Here is a 13,211-nt window from a genome sequence, read left to right as displayed (position 1 = left end):
GTCAAGAAAGAAGAAATTTTTTTTTTCTCCAAAACTGCAACAGTTACAAGTATCCTCTTGAATGGGAATACTTCAAAACAAAATGTGTTGAAAGGAAAAAAAAGAGAAAGAAAAGAGACTAAAGAAAGAAAAATAAAACAAGGCAAACCAGTATTTTGTCATGTAAAATACCTGTTCTTAACCTTGCTTATAATATCGAGTTCATGCTGACAGCTTATTACGTTATCATCTGCTGTAATCAACTTGTGCGATAACATTCAGACAAGCTTCACATTCACATTTTCATTTGGCAGACACAGTCAATGATGATAATATTCTAAATACTGGACTGTTACTGGAGTCATGAGATTTTTTTAAAAAATCATTCTATAGCTACTGTATCTTCATACATTGATAGATTCTGAAATCATAATTAAAGAAACTAATATAATAAAAAAATAATAATCTCATAAAATATGCTAACCACAATCTATGCTGCCAAAAAATGAAGAAAAAGGCACAAATGAAAAATAAACACCTTCACATTCCAGGAGAAGTATCTGACCTGTTTTGATTCTATGTTCAAAAGAAATCCATACTCAGATATATACATCTCTTGTATATAAACATCTCTTGCACTGTGAAGAGATTAATTCTGATTCATGCCCTTTTCTATATTTGGTGCAATGTAGACAACAGTCATACAACTACTGTATATAACATCTACTAAGCCACAACCACATAAAATTACAAAATGGTGTCAGATAAATTATATATTTATATAGTCTGGGTTTGAGTACTTTGACTAAGCCTTGGTCCTTGAGCTACCTGCCAAGCCTCCTTTTTGGTAACATTAATTGAGGGTCTGCACATTCCAAGACCCAATGCCTGGAATTGCTTTAATTAAAGCAAACTTTCCATCTAAAACATAAGCACCAGTATCTTCAATCTAATGCAGCAAAATCATCTCATAAATGCATTTCCAGGCAATTGGTCTGACCACATCTTTGGATGCATATACCTTCAATTGCACTCTCCGGGTTCTGTCCATCTAATTCATAGCAATTTTAATGATGTTACAAGTGCAAAGTGACATTTAATTACAGTTTTCATGATGTTGTAAGTGTAGAGTAACATTCAACCATTTGCTAAGATTATCATACCTATGAAACTTTCTTGTCTACAAAATTAAAGTCATGAGCCATTGCAGGATCTGATGCTGTGATTTAGGGCACTTGAGGATCTTTTCAAGTATTGAATACTATGCTCCCTCACCACTATTCCTTTTAACATTCAATTCTCTATGAAAACGACTCCATGACCCATACAACCACTGCACACACCTTGAAAATTTACTTCAAACTTTTAAATCTATTCACTATTTTCTGCTCATAATGCTAAAACCTGTACACAATCAGTGCTTTGCGGCACACTTACCTTTTACGTCACCGCCAAGGAAATCTGAAATCAAATTCAAATTCTAATAACTGTACTTACTGCCTGAGCAAGCTGTCGATAGTTGCAGTTGTGGTAATGGGAGGCATGAGGTGAGGGTGTTGTAACCGCCCCATTTTGAGGCTCCACCCAACACTCAGTCACAACCTGCAACTCTCCATCTGCTTCTACACTGTCTCCTTCTTCCCAGTCTTCATCTACAATGCTGTCAAAAGAAAGTTATTTTTCCTTTTAGAACAAAAATGCTATTACAATATTCTTCTCATCACAAAAGAACAAAATAACACTCTGTATAGAGAGAGGGGGGAAAACCACGTTTAAAACAAAAAGAAATAACTTCTCTAGAAATATTAAAGGAAAAGGGAAAAAAGGAAAGATGAGAGAGAAAGAAAGAGAAAGGGAGAGAAAGAGAGTGAGGAGAGAGAGGGAAGGAGCAACAGAAATATAAACAGAGAGGGGGAGGAGAAAAAGAGGGATAGAGAGAGAGGAATGGAGAGAGGGGAGAGAGGGAGAGGAGGAGAGGGAGAGGGAGAGGCAGAGTGAGAGTGAGAAGGGGGAGAGAGAGGGAGAGAGGGGGAGAGGACAAAAGAAAAAGAGAGAAAGAAAGAGAAAGAAAGAGAGAGAGAGAGAGAGAGAGAGAGAGAGAGAGAGAGAGAGAGAGAGAGAGAGAGAGAGAGAGAGAGAGAGAGAGAGAGAGAGAGAGAGAGAGAGAGAAGAGAGAGAGAGAGAGAGAGAGAGAGAGAGAGAGAGAGAGAGAGAGAGAGAGAGAGAGAGAGAGAGAGACAGAGACAGAGAGAGAGAGAGAGAGAGAGAGAGAGAGAGAGAGAGAGAGAGAGAGAGAGAGAGAGAGAGAGAGAGAGAGAGAGAGAGAGAGCGAGAGAGAGAGCGAGAGAAGAGAGAGAGAGAGAGTGAGTGAGTGAGTGAGTGAGTGAGTGAGTGAGTGAGTGTGTGTGAGTGTGAGAGAGAGGGAGAGGGAGAGAGGGAGAGGGGGAGAGAGAGAGAGAGAGAGAGAGAGAGAGAGAGAGAGAGAGAGAGAGAGAGAGAGAGAGAGAGAGAGAGAGAGAGAGAGAGAGAGAGAGAGAGAGAGAGAGAGGGAGGGAGGGAGGGAGAGAGAGAGGGAGAGAGGAGGGAGGGAGAGAGAGAGGGAGAGAGAGAGGGAGAGAGAGAGAGAGAGAGAGAGAGAGAGAGAGAGAGAGAGAGAGAGAGAGAGAGAGAGAGAGAGAGAGAGAGAGAGAGAGAGAGAGAGAGAGAGAGAGAGAGAGAGAGAGAGAGAGAGGGGAGAGAGAGAGGGAGAGGGAGAGGGAGAGGGAGAGGGAGAGGGAGGGAGGAAAGGAGGGAGGGAGGGAGGGAGGGAGGGAGGGAGGGAGGGAGGGAGGGAGAGAGAGAGAGAGAGAGAGAGAGAGAGAGAGAGAGAGAGAGAGAGGAGAAGAGGAGAGGAGAGAGAGAGGAGAGGGAAAGGGAGAGGGAGAGGGAGAGGGAGAGGGAGAAGGAGAGGGAGAGAGGGAGGAGAGAGAGGAGAGGGAGAGAGGAGAGGAGAGAGGAGAGAGGGAGGGAGAGAGGGAGAGGGAGAGGGAGGGAGAGAGGGAGGGAGAGAGGGAGGGAGAGGGAGAGGAGGGAGAGAAGGAGGGAGAGGAGGGAGAGAAGGAGGGAGAGGAGGGAGAGAAGGAGGGAGAGGAGGGAGAGAAGGAGGGAGAGGGAGAGGGAGGAGGCAAAAGAAGGAGAGAGAGAGAGAAAATTCTTACCTGTCCCTAGAGCTGTTGGTGACATGTGGCGGGAAAATGACATACTGCGCCACACAAGGGAAGGTCTCCTGTCTGCCCTCCTCAGTGGACTCTAACAAACCCTCATCTTCACCCTCACGAAGTTCCAACTAGAACATTCCAACACCAAACATTAACATCAAAATTGTAGTAAGTACTGATACAAATATAAATATGGTACAGTGAATTCTCTCATGTTCTCACTTGATAACAATTTGAATGTGCACACTAATTATTTGCTAGCATAAAAAACTATTGTTAGTTCTTATATGCTATAATGTATATTCTTAGTTTTTAGACAACTTCCTATTATCCCACACCCTTTAGTAAAATAAAAATAATATATTTAAACCAATTAAACTGAACAGCCCTTTGGTCATGAGGGATTTTATTGTACATATAATCTATGTAAATATCAGAACTAGGGCTTTCCTTTTTTTATAGGTAAAGTGTTGCCTTACTTTCATGTCAAATTCCCGAACCATAGTGATGATTCCATTGCAAGAATGTGCGAACTTGAAGCCTTCCTGCAGCCTTATTCTGTAGTGACGAAGAAATACTATCAGAATTGGATTATCATTAACATATGTGTAAACAAACATATAGCTTTCATTCAATATTTGCAACAATTAATAGAAGTTTCTGACATATCAAATTTTTTTAGGAGTATTCTATGTGAGCTTTTATGAATATCGTTAATGTGTAAGTAAAGAAGCAGAATATAATTTTTTTTATTACGACACACTTAATTGGATCCACCATATCAATTTTGTAATTTTATTGTTAAGTAAGAAACACAAATCATTACCTATAATATTTCTTTTTCTTTTTCTCTTAAACATACCAGGCCCTCTGCTCTAGAATGTCTTTGAATTAATAGCTATCACAACATCTGAGGAATAAAATAAAAGTCTCCTACAAATACTAAAACACATTCAAAATACTTTACCTGGTGAGGGTATGCAGAACTCTCGCCACGGCATTAAGCGAGACTGACGGTGCATTTGGTGCCTGCACTGACCAAATCCATCTCCTGTGGTGGAGGTAGCGAGACAGGAGAGCCATGTTGTTCGTGGCTGACTTTGTGGTACCCAGTTTTGCATAGATTGACTTGGTGGAAGGACTGATAGGAGTTTCTTGCACAATGCTACTAAGCAGGTTGCCTGGCATCTTCTCATACCTATTCAAAAATGTCACTAAATAAGTTTACAGCATCAGAAAATAATAATAATAATAATAATAATAATAATAATAATAAATCACTTCACTTATTCATTTCTAAGGACATTTTGTGCATAATTTGCCAACAGATCCTCTCTTCCAAAATCATGTATTAAATCTACATTCCATGCAATAAAAATATACATAAATCACAGAGCCCCCTTCTGAGATGACAGGACCTTGTAACCTTAACTGTCCTGACACAACTAACCATATTAGGATTTTCTCAATCGGCTTGTGTGTGATGACCACACAAGGGATGTTTGACGCCACTCGAGTTAGAGGGGGACGCACTCCAACAGGTCTCAGCTCTGCTGAGGCCGTCATGGCTGACGCCCCACATTCATTATCCTTATCCTGCAAACATTTTTGAAAGGATTACTTAAAAAAAACAAAAAACCACAAGCATATTCAATACTGAGCAAGATAAAAGAACTGCTTCCAGATGAAATTTTCAGTCAAAATATTTAAACATCATAAGTAAGAAAAGATTAACTACAGAAAGTAACAAAAAAAATGTATCCATCATATACAATTTCATATCTGAAGTGAAAAATTATAAATTCCCACAATGATCCATTATTAACCTAATTTTAAATCTAAGCACAGCTGTAAAATTACCTAAGGACAGACAGAAGACTCTACTGTATTCATTTAAAGGCAGAAAAAAGCACAAAAAAAAATTGAAGCAATAAATTTTACTATTCTTTTGCTAGATTTCTTCAATAAAGCAGGGGCTAAGATGCCCTATAAGCAGAAGAGAATATGTTTTTAATAGTACAGGTCTATGAGTTCCACTGACTGGTCACTTTTTTCAGTTTATGCAAACTGCTATCAATCTAATAACACTTATCATGAAGTTACCCTTCTCCTTAACCCACAGACATCAACATAATTAATTGCTAAATTGGAGAGTAGGTTACTCTAGGTCATAATATTTATCTACCCTCCCCTCCCCCTCGAGTTCAAGATGAGGGTGGAAGTATGAACATATTTTAAAAATTACTTTACTTATAAATACTAAGCTGTACATGAATATGAAAAATCCTAGACATAAAACTGATACAGAGTTTCTCATGATATAATTTATTTACCCCTTTACTTCACTGACAAATACTAAATTATGCATGAACATCAGTAATCTAAAATATATACAGATGATTTGCATTGAAAGTGTCCCTCTGCCATTCAAAAGGGAAAGCAAGAATGACTAAATAAGGTTCTGTGGGTTAAAAAGAATTTGCGTAAAGCTCACCTGCTGTGGGACAGGAGTAAGAGACTTGCTCCTGTCTGTAAAACCCATACGAGAAGGATAGGTCAACTCTTGGATTTTCTTGGTAAGTTGTCCTACAGTCTGGAGAAAAAAAGAAAAAAAAATATATACATATAATCTACTGGAAAAACTTGTTACCTTGTCATATGATAATACAATCACCATAAAATAAGAGATGTATTTAAATCTAAATCATAGTTTTGTGTCCAATACTCATTCACAATAGCTTCACTTGAATATATACTTTGTAATTTCACTAGAGTGACTAGACAAAGGAAGACACAGAAACTGAAAACTTTCATGCATTCACTTTCATACTATTTCAGAAATTGTTTTTTGGGGGCAATATTTTTCTATTGTAGAAAATATGACTGAAACTATATTTGAAGGTTACTGAATACCTTAATATTTCTTCACTAATCTTCATAGACTTTTAACAGCAATACACAAAAGGAAGTATTTTTTTCAAATTAAAATAATATAGCTATCACAGGTGACATACCTAAGCAAGGACTGTTTCTAATATATAAATCAAGACCCTAAACCAAGTATTTCTGATTTTAACTTCTTAATAATATCACTTACTTTTATCTATAAGTTCTAAGATAATATTAACTATCACAATGAATGTTAATCTTAGAAAATCAATCAAAATAGACTTTTCCTTACATATTTTAAAAATACTTTTCAATAACTCTGAACAGACCCCCATAAGATTTGCAGTGAATTTGTGGGGGTCTCTGGTCTATATCTCTCAAGGAAAAGGTAGAAATGAAGTTTCACAGGAAATCTTTCTGGACTAGTAAACCTGCCAAGCTGTTAGTATACATCAGCTTATAGTGAAAAATTGCCCATTTCCAATCTGTCAATCTGTGGGCAAAGGGAAACTCTGGCTTACCAAAATGAAACCAATATCAACATCATTGGGTGGAAATAATCAGTGCTTTACTTACCTGATTCCTGAGGTGACCAGCCGTTCCTCCAAGGAAAGCCAGCCAAATAACAAGACAAGGGGGAGGTTTCGATGTTATGCGAACCACAAAGAAAGACATGGGTGGCTTCTCTCGATCATCATCCCTGAAAAAAAAAAAAAAAAAAAAATCAATGTTGTCTGTGTTCAACAAGTTTGTATCCCTATATGGACACAATTTAAAACTAAACAATATTAATTATCATTTGGGCTTATAGGAAGCAATGAGTAGTCAAATTCATCAGAATGTTTTTATTCTCATACCAAAGCTCTTCTATATATCTAATTAACACTATAACCACTTCATCCTCATGTAAAGGTTTGCAAACTTTTAACAAACAAGAAAATCTTATATACCGGTATTACCGAAGCCCCATTAGTTAACTGTATTTAAAACTTTATCATATAAAATAACATACACTTACTTGTACAAGAATTTTATGTAGGAATGGTTCTCAATCAGTACAAAGTCACACCATTTGGCAAGTAGTGTAGTGAGAGCCAGCTCCCCTTGACGACACTGTACCATCCCATACCTGAAATAACAGCATGAATCTTAAATTAAACAATTCAATTTAACCACAGAGTATGCAATTACCCTTAATTAACTTGTTTTACAGTACCCATAAATTATTCCTGATAATTTTTTATAAGAATGAATATCTACATACTACTAGTACCTAAAATAAAGCAAACAACAAAGGAATCATTTAAACATACATCTACTTCCACACATGGTTACACAACAATGGTCTAAGTAAGTATGTACTATACACACATTCATACTGCATCCCATGGGAAGAGAGAATATATGGTGAGGAGTGGAAGGAAACAGATATGAGAAGTTGAAAACCATGGAGTAGCCATGACAACAGTGTGAGGGTGACTGAGGTTTGTCAAATTGGGTGTCAGTCAGAAGCAAAATCAATGTTGCCCATGTTTCTGTCACTGTTCAAACACCTTAAGAAATACAAAACCAAATATTATTCAACCCACCCTCTCCTACACACACACAATAAAAGCACCTTAAAAAATGAAATAAAACTAAATAGTACCACATAAACTGACACACTGACCTCCCACTGGTGCTAGTGACATGGAGGACATGGAGGTTCTTGGGTAATGGATGGTCGTGCTCTACAATAACTCCTATGCGGTGAGTGTGCATCCACTTCTGCCAGATATTGATATCAAGCATACACACTGGCTTCCAGAAGTTTGTAAATTGGGGAAACTGGTCACTGTCAAGAGACGAAAGAAAAGGGGTAAGAAAATATGCAAATACATTCCTAATAATATCCAATCAACAACCTAATAAATACAATAACAATCAATAAATAAGTAAAACCTCTTACCAAACTATTCTCCTTCCACTATCAAACAACCTTTCTTTGTAAAAGAGTCTGTGAGATCTCAACCTAAATGACTCAGTTTTACAAGAAAATAAAAGTACTCCATAAATACCTAGCTGCAGCTGAGATGGGGTTGTTGTTACCAGGGTTCAGATCGAAGACTGGGTACCCATTTTTCACACAGTCTGGTATGGTGTAAAATGTAGGACTAGATGCAAAGGACTGGAGCCCCACTAACAGCATATCAGTTTCTCGAAGGTGCTGTAGGGTAGTCCAATACTTGGCAACCATGCGCTGCCTGTACTTGGATCGAAACTGCCTGTTTATGTCGTTGGTTACATCATTCAAGAACTGGTATGTAGCTGAAAAGAGATTCATTCATTGATTACATCACTCAGGAACTGATACAAACTTCCAAAAAGATTGTCCTAAACACAAAATTTAGCTGGTAATAGTGCCACTGCAGTATGGAGACTAGAAAAATGTCCATGAAGCTTTTTAAACATAGAATCCTTTGATAATTGCATGTTATCCTCCATGAATTACTTACCCTCAATCCATACTTCTGTATAGACAGTGGACTGGGTCGGTGGCCAAGCTGCTCTTATATGATATTCTATGAAAATTGAGTATTTCCAGGGCAGAACTAGGATCAGCTGGAAATAGACAAACATATTTACCATTATATAAAAAGAAGTGGGAGGAACTGAAAAACAAAAATATATCAGTTAATCACATAAAAATTGGTATGAGCAACAGAAAGACAGGTTTTTGGAACCATGAATAGGGACTTGCCTTTGTTGATACTGAGACTGAAATCTTAGACACACACACACACACACACACACATATATATGTGTGTATATATACATGTGTGTGTATGCGTGTGTGTGTGTGTGAGTGCGTGTGCATGCGTAAGTGCGTGTGTGTGTGCGTTTTCATCTAATCTTTCTTTGACTTATGAAAATCCTACAGTATATACTAAGAGTGAAAAAAAAACTACTCCCACCACATCTAGTATAATTCACTTTACCTGTATCTGATCATCAGCTATGTTCACTTGCTTGATTGCATAACCTTCCCTCAAACGGCACGAGAGAACAGCATTGAGGGATGTGTTCAGCTGTGTGTCTCTTTCTTTCTTCCTGATAAGTTCTGTCGCCTCCTGAGCTATTGGTTGCAAATTGAAAAACCTGTAATAGCAATTACAATATTAAACAAACCTTGCATATAATATGAAGAAAATAATTAAGATTATATCTCATAAGGATGTAAATATGTTTCTGTTTATGAGAAGCATATAAAGCAAAATATTCCTATACGAAAAAAATAAATCAACTTAATGCAAATGAGTGCCAGTAAGAATTGGCTCATTCACTCAAAATCCATAAGATGCTAGTAATACTTAAAAAAAAGAAAAAAAAAAGTGAGCATCTGTTATTAACATTACCTATTATTTCCATAATATCCATTATCAGGTGAAAGTCCATTCATGAACTTCTGGAAGCCCCATGATAATAATGCCTTGTGGTAGTCATTCATATGGTACACATAATCATCTTCCTGAAATTATGTAATAACAAAAGGACTAACATTAAGAGTATTCATTACTAGTTATTCAATAACATCTAGGTCATTACAAGCATTACATAAATCTTATTACTGTTCTTTTCATAATACCATATATCATAATTCAAATAAATTAGAACAGGATCAAATTTTGCTCTTTTTATCAAACTAACCAACAGAAATGAAAATGTCTGTATAAGTTTCACTTTGACTAAATCCATAGAAAAAGCTCTGAACAAACAACTCACAATTGGAGGCAGGGTATCCAAGTAAGCACCACAAGTCGCTGTTGCCAGGAAGTGCATAAGGTCGGAGAAAGGCACATATCCCAGAGATGCCTGAGGATGGTAGACAGAACCAAGCTGGAGAAAACTGCATGCAATCGTCTGGTTTCTCAACTGGACTAGTAGGATGTCGAACATGGTTGCATCTGGTAGGCTAATGACACCGTCTGTGATCACAACAATACCTGGGACCAAGAATTATTATTCATTTAACTGCTAGATGGCTAATCCCAAATATTAAAAATTGCTTACAGATATATATCAAAACAGTACATAAGAAGGATCCACTATAATAAAAATGAATAAATAAATAAATAAACAAAGAATTTTATCACTAAATGCTATATAAAAATATCCCCTTAGTGAGATTAAGTTTTCATGGGACACTTTGCCAAAAATACCAATTTTGAAGAATTCCATAAAAAAATTCTCTACATGTTTTACTAACTTACAATTCCAGTCTCCAATGTACTTGAATCAAAATAATAATGCAAATACAATACAGAAACTGCTGCTCATTTCTAATAAATGGTGTATTTGTATTGTGCTAATACTGACCTGCACTACTGTTCTCTGGTAGCAGTTGGAGAGCAACAATACCATATCGCAGCATGTTGACAAAACCAATGTCAGGCGATACCATGGGATTGGTGACTGTTGTGGGGCCCAAGTCAACAGTCTCATCAAAAAGCATCCCTGTGACCTTTTCTCTCGCCAGCTGGGACCTATCCCGAGCAATATCCATTTGGTCATATGTCTGTGCAGTGGCCTATTGTAAAGAAGCAAGGTTTTTAAATCATAAAATTAGAATACAGATACAGTAACATGCTTTTGACAGCACTCACATTTTGTTCTGTTGTATAGCTTTTACTCTGGGTCTTGTACATAACTTTTATAATTATTTTTTGTCATCTTTTATAATCTATCTTTTACATTTCTATTATTTTGAATCAAATTCTTCACAAATCTAAAACCATGCTTACATAAATGTTCCCTTCATTCTCTTTAATAACTATATTGATCACTCTCATAACTATGCTTAACATCATTTTAACAATTATTTCAGTTCTACACTAGTAACAGTGATACAATCACAAAACTATATACCATGCCATCATTCTCACCTCAGCCAGCTGCGATTCCAGCATCGTGAGTTTTGCATGTATGCTCTCAAGGAAGGCATCTAGGTTGTGTAGCATCAGAAGCCAACCCTGCACCAGAACCTGCTGTGACTGGGACTTAAAAAATGGAGTGTGTGCTATGATGGTCAAGTAAACCTTTGGCTGGAACAGTAACTGACTTCCTGTTGATAAGAAGAAGAGGATGAGTATATAACCTCCAAGGAAAGTATCATCATTCCAGTTTTCACTTTCAGTTCCTAATGATGCTGTTCATCTTCTTTCACCAAATCTACATAATCTAAGGACATTTTACATCATCCAAAATTGAAAAATTCAGATCAAACAAACCTGGCACATAAAACGGTCGCACAATGCCCTTCAGACATTGCTTCAAGGTGGAAAACACTTCATCCAGAACAACACTGCCCTTTGTCACATCCACAATTGATGTGGATGGAGAGAGATCCAGGCAGAACACAAGCCTGTATTTTCTTGAGAGGAAGTGCAGGGTAGTTCGTTGAGTGATGCGGTACTTGTACAAATGTGATGTGTCGTAGTCCCATTCTCGGGGCACATCCAAAGGAATCACGGATACAACTTCAAGCTCCTCCTCACATTCACTCTGTGTTAACATATATGGAGTTTTACTTGGGTGTTTTCCTTATATCTTATAAAACTCATAAATTATATTTTATAAAATATTTGGCAATTCTTTAGATTCCACTTTCTAAAATCATAAAAAATATAAGTGTGAATATGTACACATATAAACACACACACACACACATACACACATATACATACATACATACATACACACACACACACACACACACACACACACACACACACACACACACACACACACACACACACACACACACACACACACACACACACACACACACACACACACACATACATACATACATAAATACATAAATACATACATACATACATAAATACACACACACACACATACACACATATATATATATACAGCATATATCAGCACAAGCCAAAATACCTATAAAATCAAATAAAAACTCACTAATTTCTCCCTTCTTGGCACTGTTATCACAGAATTTATTCGCTGCAAATACCACTCGGCACGAACATTTCGGGATATCCGATACTCTTTTTTCATTAAGATGTAGACATGTTCAGCTTCGAGGGCCTCTACCCCCTGAGAATAGAAAAAGAGTGAAATTTATATCACATACACTACAATAAATACTCATTATACAAAATAATCACTAAAAAGAATCAGCAGACACTGGCACTGTATATCTGGAGCAAATGCCTCAAAGCTGGACCTAAAATACTTTCATGTCAACACTTTAAATGTGAAACATCAGGTCACCCTGAATCAACTTAACAAAAAAACATTCACATAAAAGAGACTGCAGGTTATTTTCTCAGCCTTAGCCTCTTCAACAGATATGCAACAGCATCAGCTATTTCACTTCAAAGTGGCTGCTAGAAATTAATGGTCCTAAAATGTCTGTTTTACATCTTTAATATCTCAGAAAAAGGTTCTAGGGTCCATGTGCTGCATACTGTTTTGACTGTCAGGGTTGCTTCAAGCATTCCAAAGGTTACCATATCCTGAAAACAATATTTTTTTCTCAAGTGTAAGCTTTCTTTTTTCAATATATATATATATATATATATATTCTTTAAATAAACTTCCTGTCAGGTCACATCTCATTGCTTTTTGACATCTTTGTCATATGGCAAGATCACCCTGAAGTATTAAAATTCAAACTGCAGTAACTTCATTGGTTATCAAAATAATTTATTTTTTGAGGCAATCAGCTGATCTGTATTTACGTCATTCCACCAAAGTTCATATGTTATTCCCAGGATACTGACCCGACTATAGTCTTCCAGCAAAAGAATGACTATCATTTACCTGAACATCAAACTACTAAAAATCACGCATATTTCCGTCCATTCCCAAGAATTAGAAGTGAAAACAATCGCCTGTCATAAACAGTAATCTGATAACAAGAGACAAGAAAGGTGCTCGACCTCCCTTATAAACAAAGTACATATCTTGACTTCCCATTAACCAAATACCAAAAACTACACAGCACGTGATAAAACAAAAGCTCACTTCCTCATCCGAAGGCACTGTTTCATCTGTAGTTGTCATCTCGCGACTTGGGACATGAAATACAGGGTTTGTTTACATCGAGAGACTGTGTGCGCAACAGGACCTCCC

The 13,211-nt window shown here is 37.1% G+C and overlaps 1 protein-coding gene across 13 annotated transcripts in view; it reads right to left on the bottom strand.

The window, feature by feature from the left end:
- LOC125032482 (KICSTOR complex protein SZT2-like) overlaps window positions 1-13,211 on the bottom strand; it is an 82,648-nt gene that overhangs the window by 69,422 nt on the left and 15 nt on the right. For all 13 annotated transcript variants that reach the window (XM_047623630.1, XM_047623633.1, XM_047623641.1 and 10 more), the window contains exons 1-19: window positions 13,104-13,211; window positions 12,036-12,170; window positions 11,333-11,606; window positions 10,988-11,166; window positions 10,422-10,632; window positions 9,828-10,048; window positions 9,461-9,573; window positions 9,044-9,203; window positions 8,561-8,666; window positions 8,123-8,372; window positions 7,735-7,899; window positions 7,084-7,194; window positions 6,642-6,765; window positions 5,671-5,769; window positions 4,627-4,772; window positions 4,144-4,374; window positions 3,656-3,734; window positions 3,177-3,304; window positions 1,477-1,639 (exon numbers count right to left, since the gene is read on the bottom strand). The exon at window positions 13,104-13,211 is cut by the window's right edge and continues 15 nt beyond it. In XM_047623630.1, coding sequence (XP_047479586.1) covers window positions 1,477-1,639; window positions 3,177-3,304; window positions 3,656-3,734; window positions 4,144-4,374; window positions 4,627-4,772; window positions 5,671-5,769; window positions 6,642-6,765; window positions 7,084-7,194; window positions 7,735-7,899; window positions 8,123-8,372; window positions 8,561-8,666; window positions 9,044-9,203; window positions 9,461-9,573; window positions 9,828-10,048; window positions 10,422-10,632; window positions 10,988-11,166; window positions 11,333-11,606; window positions 12,036-12,170; window positions 13,104-13,142 — 2,934 coding nt within the window. In that variant the 5' untranslated portion in view covers window positions 13,143-13,211. The remainder of the gene's footprint in view (window positions 1-1,476; window positions 1,640-3,176; window positions 3,305-3,655; window positions 3,735-4,143; window positions 4,375-4,626; window positions 4,773-5,670; window positions 5,770-6,641; window positions 6,766-7,083; window positions 7,195-7,734; window positions 7,900-8,122; window positions 8,373-8,560; window positions 8,667-9,043; window positions 9,204-9,460; window positions 9,574-9,827; window positions 10,049-10,421; window positions 10,633-10,987; window positions 11,167-11,332; window positions 11,607-12,035; window positions 12,171-13,103) is intronic.

The sequence above is a fragment of the Penaeus chinensis genome, chromosome 14 (assembly GCF_019202785.1).
Source record: "Penaeus chinensis breed Huanghai No. 1 chromosome 14, ASM1920278v2, whole genome shotgun sequence".
Classification (NCBI taxonomy): Eukaryota; Metazoa; Arthropoda; class Malacostraca; order Decapoda; family Penaeidae; genus Penaeus; species Penaeus chinensis.
The sequence above is the reverse complement of the archived record's forward strand: the minus strand, read 5'-3'. Positions and strand labels throughout refer to the sequence as shown.